The 17,379-nt window shown below is 37.2% G+C and overlaps 2 protein-coding genes across 9 annotated transcripts; one reads left to right on the top strand and one right to left on the bottom strand.

Annotated features, from left to right (window-relative positions):
- The first annotated feature begins 3,372 nt into the window (after nucleotides 1-3,372).
- LOC132622562 (histone-lysine N-methyltransferase SUVR5) lies at nucleotides 3,373-15,749 on the top strand. 7 transcript variants are annotated; one of them, XM_060337179.1, is made up of 12 exons: nucleotides 3,374-3,738; nucleotides 6,015-6,594; nucleotides 7,771-8,073; nucleotides 8,189-8,299; nucleotides 9,336-9,434; nucleotides 9,950-12,754; nucleotides 12,906-13,067; nucleotides 13,318-13,434; nucleotides 13,501-13,604; nucleotides 13,689-13,826; nucleotides 13,991-14,078; nucleotides 14,345-15,749. In XM_060337179.1, exons 2-12 carry the CDS (start codon nucleotides 6,109-6,111, stop codon nucleotides 14,450-14,452), a joined length of 4,521 nt encoding a protein of 1,506 aa, XP_060193162.1. In that variant the 5' UTR covers nucleotides 3,374-3,738; nucleotides 6,015-6,108; the 3' UTR covers nucleotides 14,453-15,749. The 7 variants fall into 7 exon arrangements, with proteins under 7 accessions (XP_060193167.1, XP_060193162.1, XP_060193161.1 ...); XM_060337178.1 differs by having other exon boundaries at nucleotides 5,998-6,594; XM_060337180.1 differs by having other exon boundaries at nucleotides 5,989-6,594.
- Nucleotides 14,823-15,628, bottom strand: LOC132622565 (uncharacterized). 2 transcript variants are annotated; one of them, XM_060337186.1, is made up of 3 exons: nucleotides 15,496-15,628; nucleotides 15,126-15,413; nucleotides 14,823-15,011 (listed from the first exon to the last, which is right to left on the bottom strand). In XM_060337186.1, exons 1-3 carry the CDS (start codon nucleotides 15,626-15,628, stop codon nucleotides 14,932-14,934), a joined length of 501 nt encoding a protein of 166 aa, XP_060193169.1. In that variant the 3' UTR covers nucleotides 14,823-14,931. The 2 variants fall into 2 exon arrangements, with proteins under 2 accessions (XP_060193169.1, XP_060193168.1); XM_060337185.1 differs by having other exon boundaries at nucleotides 14,823-15,006.
- Nucleotides 15,750-17,379: the final 1,630 nt, after the last annotated feature.

The raw sequence follows: 17,379 nt of genomic DNA, 5'->3' as shown, positions 1-17,379 counted from the left end.
TCCTAGAGTACATTGCTACACCTACATTTCCCATGGAGATAGGATTAGTAATTAGAGATCCAGATGCTGCTGCTACGGACTTTTGCCCTTCATCATTGGTTACCATACCGTAGGCTTAGTTTAAACTAGGCATAGGACACATCGACAATATTTGACTCCTTGCTTAATTGTAGCTTTCATTTAGCACCATAAGAAATTGAAACAGCTTCAATTTTTGCAGATGAGTCACAAACTCTTTAGACTTCTCACAGTTACAACTAGGTATTGGAATTAGTGCCTCAAACTCTTCCCATAAACTTTTCAACTTAGAAAAATAAGCAGACTCAATAGTTGTACCCTGTGTGAGTGCTGCTATCTCTTTATGTATGTTAAAGTTCCTTGATCCATCAATCTTATTAAACCTTTCATACAGATCTTCCCATACTCGTTGTGCATTGGTTGCATACATGATTCCTCCTAACATATTCTTCTCAACTGATCTCATTATCCATGATAAGACAATTGCATTGACTCTTTCCCACCTATTCCACAATGCTTCTGGGAACTTGTCTTTACTGCACGATCCATCAATCAGCCCTACTTTGTTCCTTCCAAAAAGGGCAAGAAGCATTGAATTATACTAAATTGAATATTTCTCCACACCAGTTAATTGAAATGATATGATTTGAATTCCACTTTGATCAGCAGGAGAAGGAAACAACGGATGATTATAATCAATCTCTACTTCTTGAGTTCCAGCATATTGTGTAGATCCTCCACTTAGATCTGGCTGAGCATTGCTCTGAGTATTATTATTGTTAGCTTGAGAATTGTTCGCATTGTTTATAGTTACATTAGGCATATCTTCGATTGCCATTGATGAACACTGTCAAACCTTGAAGTTCTTGACACAGATTTGTTTTGCGGAAATTAATTGGTTTTGAATCGAACTTAGTCGTCAGTAATCACGACTTCTGCTCTGATACCATGTTGTTTTATGTGTAGTAATTCATGAAGATTAAGATCAAGATGAATAAGGAAGAAGATGGAAGTTAGAAGCTTAAAGAAGAAGAAACATTCACACACAAGTAGAGAGAGAAATATCTTGTTTATTGATCTTACTTCCTTACCTTTACAAGTATTCAATCCAATGTATATATTCACAATCTAACTAATTATAACTAACTAATTAATCACTTAGCCTAATGATCATTAACTGACCAAGATACACGGCTTAACTAACATTTGAATAGTTAGTTACTAAGTTCCAATATAGACAGTTTAGTCCCTAAATATATTCTGTACTTCAACACTCATTAAATTCCTTTTAGTTTTAAATTTTAAAGCATATTATTCTTTTTATGTCAATTACCTTTTAATTCCTTACTTCTCATTTCCAACGTTTACTTCCTGTGCTTCAGTGCAATTTCTTATATATTATTGCTTTCTTATTTTTTTTTCTTCATTTCATCTAACTATGTTATTGTTCTAATTTTTTTTTAAAACTATACATCATAATCTTAAAAAGAATGAGCCATCTACAAACTTGGCTTATAATGAATGATGGCATTAAAGTTGAATTTCGTTATCGGATGAGGTTATAGACAAACTTGGCTTATACTGAATGATGCCATAATTGATAAATTATGTTTTATCAAATATTTGAACAATGTTATGAAATTATGATTATAAATATTGATTTTTTTTTTGTCAAACATGCAGTCCACAATTTTCTTGCAAACTATGTGCTTAGTTAGAATTTTAAATAATAATCTAATGAAAATATTATTTAGTTGAAGTATATATTAATATATTTTTTTTATAGTTTTAGTTATAAATCTATAATTATTTAATACTATAATTTTAGTAAAAACTAACATGTATCTTGAATAACTAGTGATAAAAAAATATTGGTAATATTTATTATATAGCTATATATTTGTCAAATATTTACGGTTAATTTTTATTCTTAAAATTCAAAAGATCGAACTGTGTAATATTACACTGTGATTACATTATGATAGATAAATTAATTCTAATAGTTACTACTCCATTGTATAATTTGTCTAATTACGATCATTTTTTGTACGGATTGCCCTTCTGTTGGGGTGGTCTTTAAATTTTGCCCCTCATATTTGTGGTCTTTAAATTTTGCCCTTCGCTTGGATACCTGAGGTTCTGGTTCGAACCCCCGCTCAGGCATAAAATAAAAAAATTATTTCGCAAGGCAAGACTGGGGGGAGTGTATGCCGGATCCGACATAAAGTCCTTAAGGAAAAACTAAAGTTATGCCCCCTTTCCTCAAGGCATAGTTTAGTTATGCCTTATGGGGCAGAACTTTTTCTTAAGGAACTATGCCTTATGGGCAGACTTTTAATTAAGGCATAACCAAAAGTATGCCCCATAAGGCAGAACTTTTTCTTAAGGTATAGACTTTGCCTTATAAGGCAAACTTTTAGTTATGCCTTAAGGAAAAATTCCGCCTTATGTGGCATACTATAAAAGTTTGTCCATTAAAAGTATGCCCCCACCGGCATAAACTTGTGAAGGAATTACCAAAGTTATGCCGGACCCGGCATACTTATGCCAAGTCTGCCCATAAGGCATAAGTATGCCGGGTCCGGCATAAGTTTGGTAATTCCTTAACAAGTTTATGCCGGTGGGGGCATACTTTTAATGGGCAAACTTTTATGCCGGACCCGGCATAAACTTGTGAAGGAATTACCAAAGTTATGCCGGACCCGACATACTTATGCCAAGTCTGCCCATAAGGCATAAGTATGCTGGGTCCGGCATAACTTTGGTAATTCCTTCACAAGTGTATACCGATGGGGGCATAGCGAAATTTAAACTCTGCCTTGCGAATTTTTTAAAAATTTTGACTGTGTGGGGGTTCGAACCTAAAACTCATGGGGTTTAGCCGAAGGGTAAAATTTAAAGATTTTAAATATGAGGGGCAAAATTTAAAGACCACCCCAAAAGAAGCGCAATTCTGCGAATTGCCCAATTACGATCCCACACCAAATCCAATTACATTACACTTTCCAACTCCGAGTTTGTACAAAAGCCCATACGGCAGTCAATGAAACGGCCCATTCAAGTACCGTTTTCTAAAATTTCGGATTTGAAATACCTATTTTAACCTTCTTCGAAAGTAGTCCATGTCTTCATTGTACTTTACTGCACCACATCCAATCAAATCAGTTGCTTCACACTGTTAAAATTCCAAAAAAGCCACTAACTAACCCATTTATTTCCATATCTACACCCACTTCACGTTACGGAATTCTCAATTTCTCATGCCTTAACGCCTCTTTACCTACACACCCCTACCCCACGAAAAAAGCTCCATTAATAAATCTACTAGACTACTAACTTTTTTTTTCTTTTTCCTCTTCCGTTATTTTCTTTTTATTATCTAAACTTTCGTATTCAACTTTATCACAATTCTCATCATCCTACCCCCTGTTTTCTTTCAACCCTATTACCACTTCGATTGTTTTTTTCTAATTGTGCCTTTTCACTAGTAAATTATTTTTGGACCTGGTACGTGCCCATTCAACCATTATTTCTAAGCTTAAAAAGTCTGGTCACCACGCATTTATTATATCCTCCTTTTTTCCCTAGCACTGCAACAATTCCTTAGTCAAAAACGAAATTGAAATTATCACCCACTACAATTTCTAACCCCCCTACCCTCATCCAAATCTGCACCTACTGGAAAAAAATTGTTACAATTTTCTGATCTCTGCTGTAAAGGTACATTACCTATCATCTCTTTCATGCCTGTATTTTAGCTTAGACAATATTAGTGTTGATATACATATATGTGACATTTTTTTTTATGTGGCTTGCCATGTCTACCTAGGTCTTCATACCCAAATACGACAACCAACATGCACCAGTAAACCCTTGAACCAAAGCAATAAACCCACTTCCTTTTGATTTTAATTTTTTCTATATCATTAATTTGCCTTTTTCTTTTAAAGATTTCTAGGGCATGCACAATTGATACATACATTTTGGGGTAGGTCAATTGAATTTGGTACTTTTTTTATTTGGACCCACTTTTTGAATTTTGGTTCCTAGGCTTGTCTTTGTACATTCTTGATCTGTGTTACAAATTCAATCTGGTTACATTTAGGGTTCTTATTTTGTTGTTGCTAAGTGATAATGTAGCTTTTGTAATTGTATTCGATTTGTTAATTTACAATTTCATACACATGATTTGAAGCTGTGTCTTTGATTGTTTGTGCTAAGTGATACCAGTATGGCTTGTTTAAACCTATTTTTTCTTAACAGTTTTCCTAATAACACTCCAGCTTAATGTACATAACTGACAGCAATTCTGCTCGTATGTCGGTGGATTTCATTAGTCACAGTTGAAATTTGATTGAATTAAGGTTTAACTTAAATTGTTTAGCAGTCCATTAAGGCTGGACCGCGAAGCCGATGCTGAGAATGGACAGCAGGTTGAAACAGTTGAATTATTAGTTTCCAGAGCTGGATTTCTACATAGATTAGGACTTTAATTGGCAGCAATAATTTAATGATTCAATGATATAATTGGGGATTATTTACTTATATTTTTCCTGCACATTAATATTTTCTAGTTTTGGCTCAGAAATTCCCTTCTTCTTGGTATTATCGCGATTAATATTTGTGATTTCCATCATCTCCATTTTGTCTTTGCAAAGTGATAACTTACTCCATTGTTTGTTACTCTTTAGTGGAGGTGATTAGTCTAACTTACTAGAAAGTAAAACAGATAATTAAGAAAGAAACTGTGGATTTCTGTAAGATAAGCCATGCAGCAGTTTTCCTCTTAAATCTTTCGGATATAAAAGATAATTCTCTCTTTCATTGCTGATGGGTTCTCGGCATCTATTTTCTGAAAATAAGCAGGGACAATATTTTAGAACATTATTGTTACTATTATACGAAAAACTTTAAATTTATAATTTGCTCATATTTTATTCCTTTTGTTACGCCCATTAAAAATAAAGCAATGTCCTTTTCTTGAAGAAAATTATATATATGCGATTGTGTGTGTTCATGTGCGTGCATATTTTCTTCCCCCTTTTAACAATAACTTTGCCTTTTGAGTTTGAAGCACCTATAATAGCTCGATTGACCTGATTGTCTAAATGAAGTACAATTATAGTACAGAGCATTCTTATGGAGTTTCGAGTATATGCTCAAGTATCCCCTCTAATGCTTAGCAGTTTTAAAAGTTTTTTTTTGTTTACTTAAACGGTATTTGATTAGTAGGGGATAAAAGTATGAATAATATGATGGGAGCGTAATTAGTGGCAGATTTTGAAAGACATTCTGATACAGTACTAAATATTAGAGGCAATATGATAAAGATACACATGTTTGGAGGTGATAAAATTCTTCATGCAACCTAAAAGAAATAGAGATTTTTAACACTAGTCACTAGCAAGTAGCAAATACATTAGTGAAAGGTACCTTCTTATGTATTATTTCACCAAGACAGGATCCACGGGAAGAAGCCTTGAATAAGCCCTCTTTGAAAGTTGACTGGCATAATTGTTGGAGCAGATTTCAGCTGGCCTGAACACCACGTATATTTTATATATATATATATGTACACACACACACACACGCACACACACGAAAGATTCAGTTGGTTTCTTATTTGCTATTGTTTGTTAATTGCAAGTTTAATGGATTATTAAGAGTTCAATTCAATGAGAGGAGTTAGTCCACATCAGTTTAATTCTTTGTGGCATGTAATTTAAGATTTGAGTCCTGCTGGCTGAATTAATTACAGACATTGTCAGAAAATTCATGTGCCTGCTATTTCAAAAGAGTGGCATTGCTGCTGCATGCAAGCAGTTGAAAAAGGTGCATGTTTTTGTTTATCATAACGTTTTGTATTTGGCGCTGGACACAGGAACTTCTTTTTATACTGCTTATTGCTTAGAAAATAAACTGTATGCATTTAGTTTGCCTCGGAGGTTTTGTAAATTTGTTTATTCTTAGTATTTTCAGATTACTTGTTCAACCAGGGACACTGGTCAGGTTAGCATAAAATATAGAGGTTGAATTCATCGCCAAACTCGCTCTGTCATTGTATGGCAGTGAAGATTTTTTTCTGCAATCATGGAAGTGCTCCCATGTTCCAATATACATTATGTCACAGAGTCTGATTGCCCTCAACAGGGCTCTGGTAGTACTCTTATGTATGGTGGAAAACCAAACCACCTTGAACATGCAGAACAAGTTCAAGCCGGTGATGTGAAAGTCGATGACGTAGTTCTTAATACGGAGGAGTGTCGGGAAGAGAAAGCAGATGGACGTCAGTTCACCGTCGAGGGATTACCAACTGCAGATGAGCTTCCTACTAAAGATGCATATTATGATTTTGGGGGAGACGGCCAAATGCTGTCCAGTGATTTCCATGATTCTGGAGATGACAATGTTGAGGAACATGACCACGTTACAAGACCTGGCCTGGCGCCAGAGTGCCTGCGACCAGTTGTTGACACCGTTGAAATTGGAGTCCCTAATAGTAACCAGGTGACGGGATCCTCTCCCTGCGAGTCCAAGTGGCTTGAAGATGATAAACCTCTAGCAGTATGGGTCAAGGTACTTATTAATATTTGGCATTTTATCTCGGTATATATTTCTATAACATTTATGCTTACCCCTTTTTTTTTTTTTTGATGAAGTAAGAATATTATTAACAAAAGGGCATTAACTAGCCCGTAGACAAGAAGTATACCAAAAAGTAGAAAATTCTACAAGAATACATGATTTTCTAAACCTTTTCTATTTTGATTTTTGATAAAGACCTATTTGGAGTTTTGGACCCTTTAATTCTTGTGTTTACTTAAATCACCTTTAAAAGTGGATAGCAACATAACATCCTGTTTGGCGAAGACAGTGGTTCTCAGTGAGAGTTGTCAAACTGAGCCATTGTACATCGGAAGTCTGAGACATGATGCCAGGCCATTAAGCCATTTAGCTGCATGGAATGATTTTTTTTTTTTTTGAAAAAGTTCTGCCCATCGATTACCCAAGTTTAGTTAGTCTAGGAAATTTTTTATTTCAATGCAACAGATTGAAATGTTGCATCAAGGTTTCTTTGGATTGGTGAGATCAGAAGATCATGAAGATACTTACTACTACATACAGATTTTGGCTGATTACATAGATTCTGTTTCATACCTTTTTTTCATGTACTGAAAGGCATCCTGCAGTTTCTCATTTTGTAATAATTGATTTGTCATATGTTATCATTGTCAAAAAAAAAAAAAAAAAATGATTTGTCATGGCACATTTCCTCCTTTTCTTACGGTAAAGTCAAGCACACCAAGATGGTGTCAAAAGTATTAGATGTATGTCTCAAGACTCTCAACCAGAATAATCTATCAAACTCTCCTGAATATTTATGCAAAAAGGGATCCTCTCTTTAGTACAAGATATAAATGAATCAAAAATAGAAGTAAAGAGTGATATCAAGGAATGGATGAGATGAGGTGAAGTCAGCTTGTATAATGGATGTTGGACTTACATGGCCGGTCACTGTCTGTCCATATTAAGTAGCAAAGTTTGTGTTTCCTTTCTATGCTCGAAAATACTGAAGAATAGCTGTAATGTACAATCAGATGATCTTTGTAAATTGTAATTTTATGGAAGCACATTTACATTTTGCCGTTTCACCCAACTCCGATACCCTTTTCGACCCCCCCCCCCCGGGGGGGGGGGGGAGAAACAAGATTGGTTACTGATGATTCTCTATTGATTTTGCATAATCTGTAGTGGAGGGGGTTGTGGCAAGCAGGAATTAGATGCGCAAGAGCTGATTGGCCACTATCGACTCTCAAAGCTAAGCCTACACATGAGAGGAAAAAATATCTTGTGATATTCTTTCCTCGCACCAGAAATTATTCTTGGGCTGATGTGCTTCTTGTTCGCCCAATTAGTGAATTTCCGCAGCCCATTGCATATAAAACCCATAAAGTTGGGGCGAAAATGGTGAAAGACTTGACTCTTGCTCACCGTTTTATCATGCAAAGACTTGCTATCAGCATACTGAATATTATTGATCAATTACATGCCCAGGTTTGCTCTTGAAGCTCATAATATATATAGAGACACACACTCACATTTGACTCATGCTTGTTTTCTCACTTTGTTATAATCTTTTTTAAGTTGAGATGTTACTTGACTCATGTAGGCTCTAGAAGAGACTGCTCGCAATGTGATGGTTTGGAAAGAATTTGCAATGGAGGTTTCCCGCTGCAAGGGTTATTCTGATCTTGGAAGGATGCTTTTGAAATTTAATAATGTAAAATCTCCTGTCTTTGAAGCTATGGAAAGATACATACTTTCCCCCTTTTTGTGTCTCCTTTCTCCGGCACTCCCCTTGATATGGTTCATGACTCTAAAATCTGGTTCCTGAACTGCGTTGTTGTTCTTGACACTGCAATGCCATTAAAATGGTTACATAGCTTATGTGGATTATTCTTTTCTGAATGTTAAAGAACCATTGATCTTAAAGTGTCAATTTTGTTTAACTCTCAGCTGTTCTTTAAGCTAACCACTAACCAAAGGTTGTCGTATCCAGGTAGGCCTTTGTGGCTGACAAACACCTATACTTTGGAATCTTGAAACTAGCCAAAAATATGTTGACAAACTCTAATGTTGAGAATTGACTATTGGTACGAATGAGTCAAACCGTGTCCTTAACATGTCTATAGCATGGCTAGAATGGGAATGCTCTTAGGCTCTTATCCTGTTTTACTGTGTCGCTTGCATTATTTCATTGCAATATCGTTTTAAATCTTTTAACCTTATCTGACCCCCTTTTTATGCTTCTATTGAGCCGAGGGTCTCTCGGAAACAGCCATCCTACCTTGGTAGGAGTAAGGTCTGCGTACATTATACCCTCCCCAGACCCCAAGATGTGGGATTTCACTGGGCTGTTGTTGTTGTTGTTGATCCCTTGAATCAACTCTCTTTGATAAATATAGTAATGAATGCAACAATGTATATTTGTCCATGCTACTCCATGCTGCGTTGTATATAAGTTTTTCAAGTGGAAGGTAAAATGAGTTCAGTTTACCAAACATCATCACTAACCCTCCCCCCCTTCCCCCTGCCCACCACCCCCAAACCACCCGCCCACACACACACACAAATAAATAGAAGGAGAAAAGAAGAAAAGAAAAGGACAGAAATGTATAATAAAGAAAAAAGCCAAAAAAATAATTGTGATTCGTAATCAAGGTTGGACTCATGGCTTGCACTATACTTATTTTTGCTTGGCCTGGATAATGCTATTCTTGCTTGTGCCTGGATAACACAATCACTTTCTTCTGCAGATGATACTGCCGTTGTATAAAAATTCATTCTCAATGGAGTCTTGGATTCAGCGCTGTCAGAACGCCAACAGTGCCGAGACAGTTGAAATGCTGAAGGAGGTAAATCCCTAAATGATGCTCACATATGCACCCATTCTGCTGTACGTCTATGGTTGTAAATTATTATCGTTTGTTTTGCTTGAGTGAAAATTTCGTTACTTCTAATAATAATGAGTAATTAAATATTACATATGTCTACTTCACTTCTTATGACTGAGTTTCTGTTTCGTTAACCACCCCCCCACAAAAAAAAAAAAAAAAAAAAAGAGGGGATAAAACCACCTAGACCATCATCAAGAAGCAGAAGCTAACTTCTCGCTGCCACTTTGGGATGGGGGAAACGGGTGTGTGTGTGTGTGTTAGTCACGAACTTGTACTTTCTCTTCCAGTAATGTGAACTCATCAATCCTTGATTATATCTGCAGTAGCTTCACTGATAATAATTGCTACCTTCTCAATATCATTTTACCTTATTAGTGGAAATCTCATTTTTGATTGAATAGATGCTAAACTGGTCTTTTGAAATTTTAAGATATTAATATCTTGGTGACTGAAGCTATTATCTTGTGATTCAGGAATTGGCTGATTCTATTCTTTGGAATGAGTTGAACTCACTTCCAAATGAAGGATTGCATCTTGATTTGAACTCTCAGTGGAAGAATTGCAAATCTGAGGTTATGAAATGGTTTTCAGTTTCACATCCCGTATCTGATACTGGAGATGTTGAACAGCCAAATAATGATAGCCCATTTACGATGGAGCTTCAGCAGAGCAGAAAGAGGCCCAAGCTTGAAGTTCGTCGTGCTGAGGCACATGCTTTGCCGGTGGAATTTCAGGTGTCACATCAGGCTGTCACTGTTGGATTTGATGCTGGTATTCTTGGTGGCCATAATATGTCCAAAAATGTACTGTTAGATTCTGAACCTACAAAAGATGGGATTTCTCTCGGAGAGGCTCCTCCAAGTGGTTCTACTGGTAGTGTGCCAGATAGATGGGGAGAGATTATTGTCCAAGCAGACAATTGCAACGTCATTCAGATGAAAGATGTGGAACTGACCCCAAATGGAGTTGTTACTAGTAATTCCTTTGATCACGGAAGTAAGAATCGCCAGTGTATGGCTTTTATTGAAACTAAAGGAAGACAATGTGTCAGATGGGCAAATGATGATGATGTTTATTGTTGTGTGCACTTGGCCTCTCGGTTTTCCAGTAGCTCCATTAAGGCTGAAGCATCGCCACATGTTGATACACCTATGTGTGGAGGGACCACTGTTCTTGGGACTAAATGTAAGCATCGCGCCTTAAGCGGCTCTCCTTTCTGTAAGAAACACAGGCCCCGAGATGAGAAAGGATCGGGCTCCATTTTTCCAGAGAGTAAACATAAACGAAAGCATGAGGATAGTGTCCTTAGATTGAATGCTTCAAGTTGCAAAGATATTGTTCTTGCTGGAGCATTTGAAGCTCCTCTCCAAGTTGATCCTATCTCAGTTCTTCATGGACAGTCTTGCAATAGGAACAACTTGATTGAGACACCTCAGCATTTGCAGAACAAGCCTAGTTCTGAGATGCATTGCATTGGTTTGTGGCCTCATGGAAGTGAACTTTGCGTAGAAAGTCCAAAACGACATTCATTATACTGTGAGAAGCATTTACCAAGCTGGCTTAAACGTGCGAGGAATGGCAGGAGTAGGATAATTTCGAAGGAAGTATTCATAGAACTTTTGAAGGATTGCCACTCCAGGGATCAAAAATTGCATCTACATCAAGCTTGTGAGCTTTTCTACAGACTTTTCAAAAGTTTGCTTTCTTTGAGAAACCCAGTCCCAAAAGAAGTGCAATTCCAGTGGGTTATATCTGAAGCTTCTAAAGATCCAAAGGTTGGTGAATTCTTGATGAAATTAGTTTGTACTGAAAAAGAGAGGCTGAAAAGTGTTTGGGGCTTTAGCTCTAGTGAAAATGCACAAGCTTCCCCTTGCATCGAAGAACCAATTCCATTATTAAGGATTACGGGAAATGATCAGGATCATAATGATGTCATAAAGTGCAAAATTTGCTCGGAAACATTTCCAGATGAGCAAATGCTTGGCACACACTGGATGGACAATCACAAAAAGGAAGCTCAATGGCTGTTCAGGGGTTATGCTTGTGCTATCTGCCTGGACTCTTTTACTAATAAGAAAGTTTTGGAAACTCATATGCAGGAGAGGCATCATTCGCAGTTTGTTGAAAATTGCATGCTTTTCCAGTGTATTCCTTGTACTAACAATTTTGGGAACTCAGAGGAGTTATGGTCCCACGTGTTCAGCACACATCCTGCCAGTTTCAGAGTGTCTCATAGTGCTCAAGAGCATCATTTTCCCGTAAATCAGGGTTCATCCGAGAAGCCTGATACAGGCAAGTCCTTGTCGGCACAGAATATCAATTCAGAGAACCAGTCTGGTTTCCGAAAATTCATCTGCAGATTTTGTGGCCTAAAATTTGACTTGCTACCTGATCTAGGCCGCCATCATCAGGCTGCTCACATGGGTCCTAATCCTGTTGGCTCTCATATCTCCAAGAAGGGCATCCGTTTTTATGCTTATAAATTAAAGTCAGGAAGACTTAGCCGTCCAAAGTTCAAGAAGGGTCTCGGATCTGTAGCATATAGGATTCGGAACAGAAATGCTCAGAATATGAAGAGACGCATCCTGTCATCAAACTCCATTGGTACTGGGAAATCTACGATTCAACCTAGTGCAACCGAGGCATCTGGTCTGGGTCTGGCAGATCCCCACTGCTTAGATATTGCAAAGATATTGTTTGCTGAGATTAAGAGAACAAAGCCACGGCCAAGTAACTCAGACATCCTATCAATAGCTCGGATTACTTGCTGCAAAGTAAGCCTTCAAGCATCACTAGAAGCAACATATGGAATTTTGCCAGAGCGCATGTATCTCAAAGCAGCAAAATTGTGTAGTGAGCAGAATATCCTTGTAAGCTGGCACCAAGATGGTTTTATTTGCCCCAAAGGATGTAGACCTGTTCGTGATCCTTGCATAGTATCTTCATTACCTCCCCTTCTTGATCAAGTGAATAGAACTGGAAGTATTCCACCAAATTGCGCTATAAGTGAGTGGACTATGGATGAGTGTCACTACGTCATTAATTCTCAACAGTTCAAGCATGAACCGTCTGACAAAACTATTCTCTTGTGTGATGACATAAGCTTTGGACAGGAATCAGTTCCAATAACTTGTGTGGTAGAAGAAAATCTTTTTGCCTCCCTCCACATTCACGCTGATGGCTCCGATGGCCAAATTACCACGAGCTCTCTACCTTGGGAGAGCTTTACTTATGCAACAAAATCATTGATTGATCAATCTGTTGGTCTTGCAATAGGGGTAACTTGTTTTGACTTCTAGTGTTCCGTGCAACTTCCATTTTATCTAGTCAAGCAACGGAACAAGTGGTTTTCATAATCCTAAGTTGTTATTCTTCTCACTCACTCACTCTCTCCCCTACTCTCTAAATCAGTTTTCTCTTTTATGGCAGAGTTCCCAATTGGGGTGTGCTTGTCCAAAGTCAGCATGCTCTTCTCAAACGTGTGATCATATTTACCTTTTTGATAATGACTATGAGGACGCAAAAGATATTTATGGGAAGCCTATGCGTGGAAGGTTCCCATATGATGAGAGAGGTCGGATAATGTTGGAGGTAAAAATACTTTCTTTTGATTATTCTTTCATTATTTTGTGATTTGTAGTTCGTTAGTGGTTTTTGCTGATAATTACCTACTCTAAGATGCCTTGTGTACTATCTTCTGCTAAATAATCTGGTTTTGTTTGATAACTGTGTTGGTTGAGAGCGCGTTACTGTATGATCACCATGCATGATGCTAGAAATTTTGTAGGGTGTGCTCGATTCAATTAGCATATTGCGCCTGATTGTCTAACTTGATTGTCAGGAGGGCTACATAGTCTATGAATGCAATCAATGGTGCTCTTGCAGTAAATCTTGTCAGAATAGGGTTTTACAGAGTGGAGTGCGTGTGAAGCTAGAAATATACAAGACCGAGACGAAGGTAATGCTTTGATCTGAAGTTATCAAGATGTTAGTTTCTCTAGCTATTTACTAATTTGTCTTACAGGGATGGGCAGTCAGGGCAAGAGAAGCAATCCTTCGTGGTACATTTGTGTGTGAATATGTCGGAGAGGTACTTGACGAGCAGGAAGCAAATAAAAGACGCAATAGGTTATAACACATTCTACTTGGTAGCTAAAATTGCTTTGTTGCATGTCATTACACCTTATTTATATCTGGATCCCGCCTGAGTAGGTATGGCACAGAAGGTTGCGGGTACTTCTTGGAGATAGATGCTCATGTCAATGATATGAGCAGACTGATTGAAGGGCAATCTCCATATGTAATCGATGCTACTAATTATGGAAATGTTTCCCGTTATATCAACCACAGGTACTGTTACAGCTCTCTTCTTGATCTGATTTTATTGCAATGTGGTTATAACTGCCTCATTATATTTCCTGCTGCTGATCATGAGTTGATGTGTAATTTTGTTTCACACTGCTCTCAGTTGAGTTCTTACGAAAATGTTTTGGTTTCTTTGTTGGCAATTTTAGTTGCTCGCCAAATCTCGTGAATTACCAAGTTCTCGTGGAAAGCATGGATCACCAGGTTGCACACATTGGTTTTTATGCAAGTCGAGATGTATGTTCTCTCTCCTCTTTGCTAAGTATTGGTCGAGTGACGATGCACAATTGTGTCAGACAGATCTTAGAAAAAAATAAAGATTGCTGCTTGTTCTTACTTTCTTCTTTTTAACTGGAATTTTTTGGGTAACTTGAATTCATCTCAGCTAGAACTCTAGTTAATCCCGTCTTGTCTTGAAGTTTTGGTCTGATACATTGTGTCCCCTCCTCCTCTTCGCCTTTCTTGACGCTGACATATTGTGCCCCTTCGACTTTCTTGAGCAGATACTTGCAGGTGAAGAACTGACCTATAATTATAGATACAAACTATTGCCGGGAGAAGGGTATCCATGCCTGTGTGGATCCTCCAATTGCAAAGGGCGTCTTTACTAAATCCTCTACTTAATATATTGTGCATTCAGATCGGTAGAGATTTGAAATCCCGAGGCAGGTGTGCTTCTTGCAGGAAGCAAAAAGTTTGTAATTGTCCTTAGGTTATGGTTTGTGTGACCTAGTTTGTCACACCCCATCTGTGATGTAATGAAATTTACCATTTTCTTCATCTGTAGTTTCTGGTGTCACCCGATCTCCAATTTTAATCAGATATGCATGGTCAAGTTTCCACTTGCATAATTGTGGCAGGTTTGCTGGTACTGTGTTGTTACGCGATGGTCTAGGAACATTTGTTTCATACTTTTTGAACAGTTGAATAATTGGTTTTGAAGAAGCAAGAATTTGAGTTGAGACACATCTGCTAAATAAGTTTCTTTTTTTCAAACAAATATTACATCGGGGGAATAGGGAGAATTAAACTCATACCCAACTTATTAAATACTCGTACCGGTACCACTAGACTATAAACTGTTGTAAGATTAAAACTTCATTTCTGGCTTTGAGAGCAAAAAGAAAGCATAAGAGAGGCCATAACCTATTGCAACCAAGATTGACTGTCCTGCAAACAAAAAAACAGATGCATGACATAGTGGACCAGTAACAAAACAAAAGCTAAAAACTTTGAATACCCTTATGAGAATCAAACCAAAGGAAAGGGGTCTAGAAAAATTACCAAATTCAATATGGTTTGAAAGTTTTGTATTATTAGGGTTTCCTTTTTGCAATAGTAAAGACATGGAGAGGATAACAAGTCCACTTCCAATCTTTTCCCTCACTACTCTCTCCCTCATATCAAATGACCAAATTCCAGATATTCCTTGATGAAAACGAACATCTTCAGTGACAACTTTGAGGAATAAGATGGTCCCCATACAGAGTGCAATTCTGGCTATTTTTGTGAACCCATTGACTATGTTGACAAGGCAAGCCAGTGCATATAGGGGAAACCAGAAATACCAATCTGAAACCCAAAAACAGAAAGAAATCTACACTTGGGAATTCCAGTTCTAAATAGAAAGATAGCTAAAAGAAAGGGTAATTACCAGGGTCATTGAATTGGAAATATGCAGAGAGAGCAAAAAGGAAGGCCATTAATAATGAAGAACAGCTAGAAACTGACAATCTTGATGCTGTGATTTGCATCTGAGGTTTTTGAGAAGATGATTCTGCTTCCATGTTGTATCTATTGTTTTCATGTAAAGATTTCTCTTTCTTTGCACTTGGCAGTTGTGCCCAGTGGAAAGATTATCTAAGCCCACCACTCTTCATTAATAAACAAGTTTATTTTATTACGAAATGAAGTTGACCAGGCCTTTTGCATCTACTTCTGTTTGTTTCTCTTTGTGTTTGGAACCTTTTTTTTTGTTGATTTTCCTAATTTCTCTCAGCAGTTTTACATGAATCGCTAGGCAATACAAGATAGCTTCGGACCATGCTTTTCTTATGTCCTCCATGGGCTCTAAATAATGGAGAAAGCTAGAGAAAGGATAATGACCAAAATTGTCAATAGGGTTATAAGGTCCTCTTAATTTTCTTTTACTTCTCCAAGAAATGGATACTATTCACTTGCACCAAAATTTCATGTATGACTTTCTCTCATCTATATGGCTAGAACTTGAACTTACAACCTACCTTTTTTAAAAACTCAGCTTTCCTTTTAAGTTTTCTGTAATTAACAGGTAGTATCATTTATATTTTATCACTACTTTAATTGGCAAATTTTCACTTTTATTTATTTTTGTTATTTTTCTAGATATCCCCAATGATCTATCCTTGCATGAATTGCTAAGGATCTAATAAGTCCAACATTGATCCCGATGTGTCAATTGAGAGAATCCGTCTATAGAGACTAGGATGGATATCTAAAACTATTAGTGTCCCCTGTTAGTCCGCCGGGTTCCAAATAATTAATTTTTCTCCCATGAACTATTTGTGTCAATGAATTAGTTCAATCCAAAACTTGAGATAATGGTATAATTCGACTAATGATTCATAAGTAGGGAAAAGGGTCAAAATGCCCCTGGGAAAAGGGCTAAAAATATCATCCATTATAAATTTGGATAAAAAATGCCCCTTCCGTCATTAAAGTTTCAAATGTACCCCTGTCTTAACGGAAATCCCCAACATAACCCGATTTCATTTTTAAACCCGCTCCATTTAAATCCGACTCAACTAAATAAAAAACGCATATGGGGTACCCGCTCCTATGCCTAGTGGCTCCAGATGTAGGACTCGGGAACAAGTTGGTCGCATATGGATTTTTTAGGTAGTTGTGTCGGGTTTAAATGGACCACATTTAAAAATAAAATCTGGTTATTTTGGGGAATTTGGGGATTTTCGTTAAGATAGGGGTATATTTGAAAACTTTATTGACGGAAGGGGTATTTTTTACCCAAATTTATAACGGAAGATATTTTTAGCCATTTTCTCCAAAATAGAAGGGCATTTTTGACCCTTTCCCAATAAATTAAGTTGTATGTCCGCGAAAATAGGAATATGATCGGATTCTTAAACAAAGGCTGTTTCGAAGAGGGCACATAGATTTTGTAAGATACCACACCCCCACATGGAGCTTGTAGGAATTACAATGACAGGAAATGCCAATAAATGGGGCCAATATTATATCAAAGAGATACTTATAATGTATGCTAGGTTAGAATGGACTTCTTTTTGGACACTACTACTCATGATGTGAACGTGCTTCTTTTTTTCTCATTTCTCGTATAATTACTCAAGTCATCATCACTTTGCATATCCTGTAATTGCACTTGCAACAATGAGTTATGGTGCATGTTCCCAAAAGATAACTTTGGTCCCCAATTCCCCTATTCTTTTCATATTCTTTGGAAACAAAGTGTAATAAGTCCTGTATTGCACCCTCTTTTAGTACCATTTTTTCACTTTGATATGATCCAATTGCACATCTT

Source organism: Lycium barbarum, chromosome 12 (assembly GCF_019175385.1).
Source record: "Lycium barbarum isolate Lr01 chromosome 12, ASM1917538v2, whole genome shotgun sequence".
Taxonomy (NCBI): domain Eukaryota; kingdom Viridiplantae; phylum Streptophyta; class Magnoliopsida; order Solanales; family Solanaceae; genus Lycium; species Lycium barbarum.
This window is presented reverse-complemented; position numbering and strand designations above follow the sequence as displayed.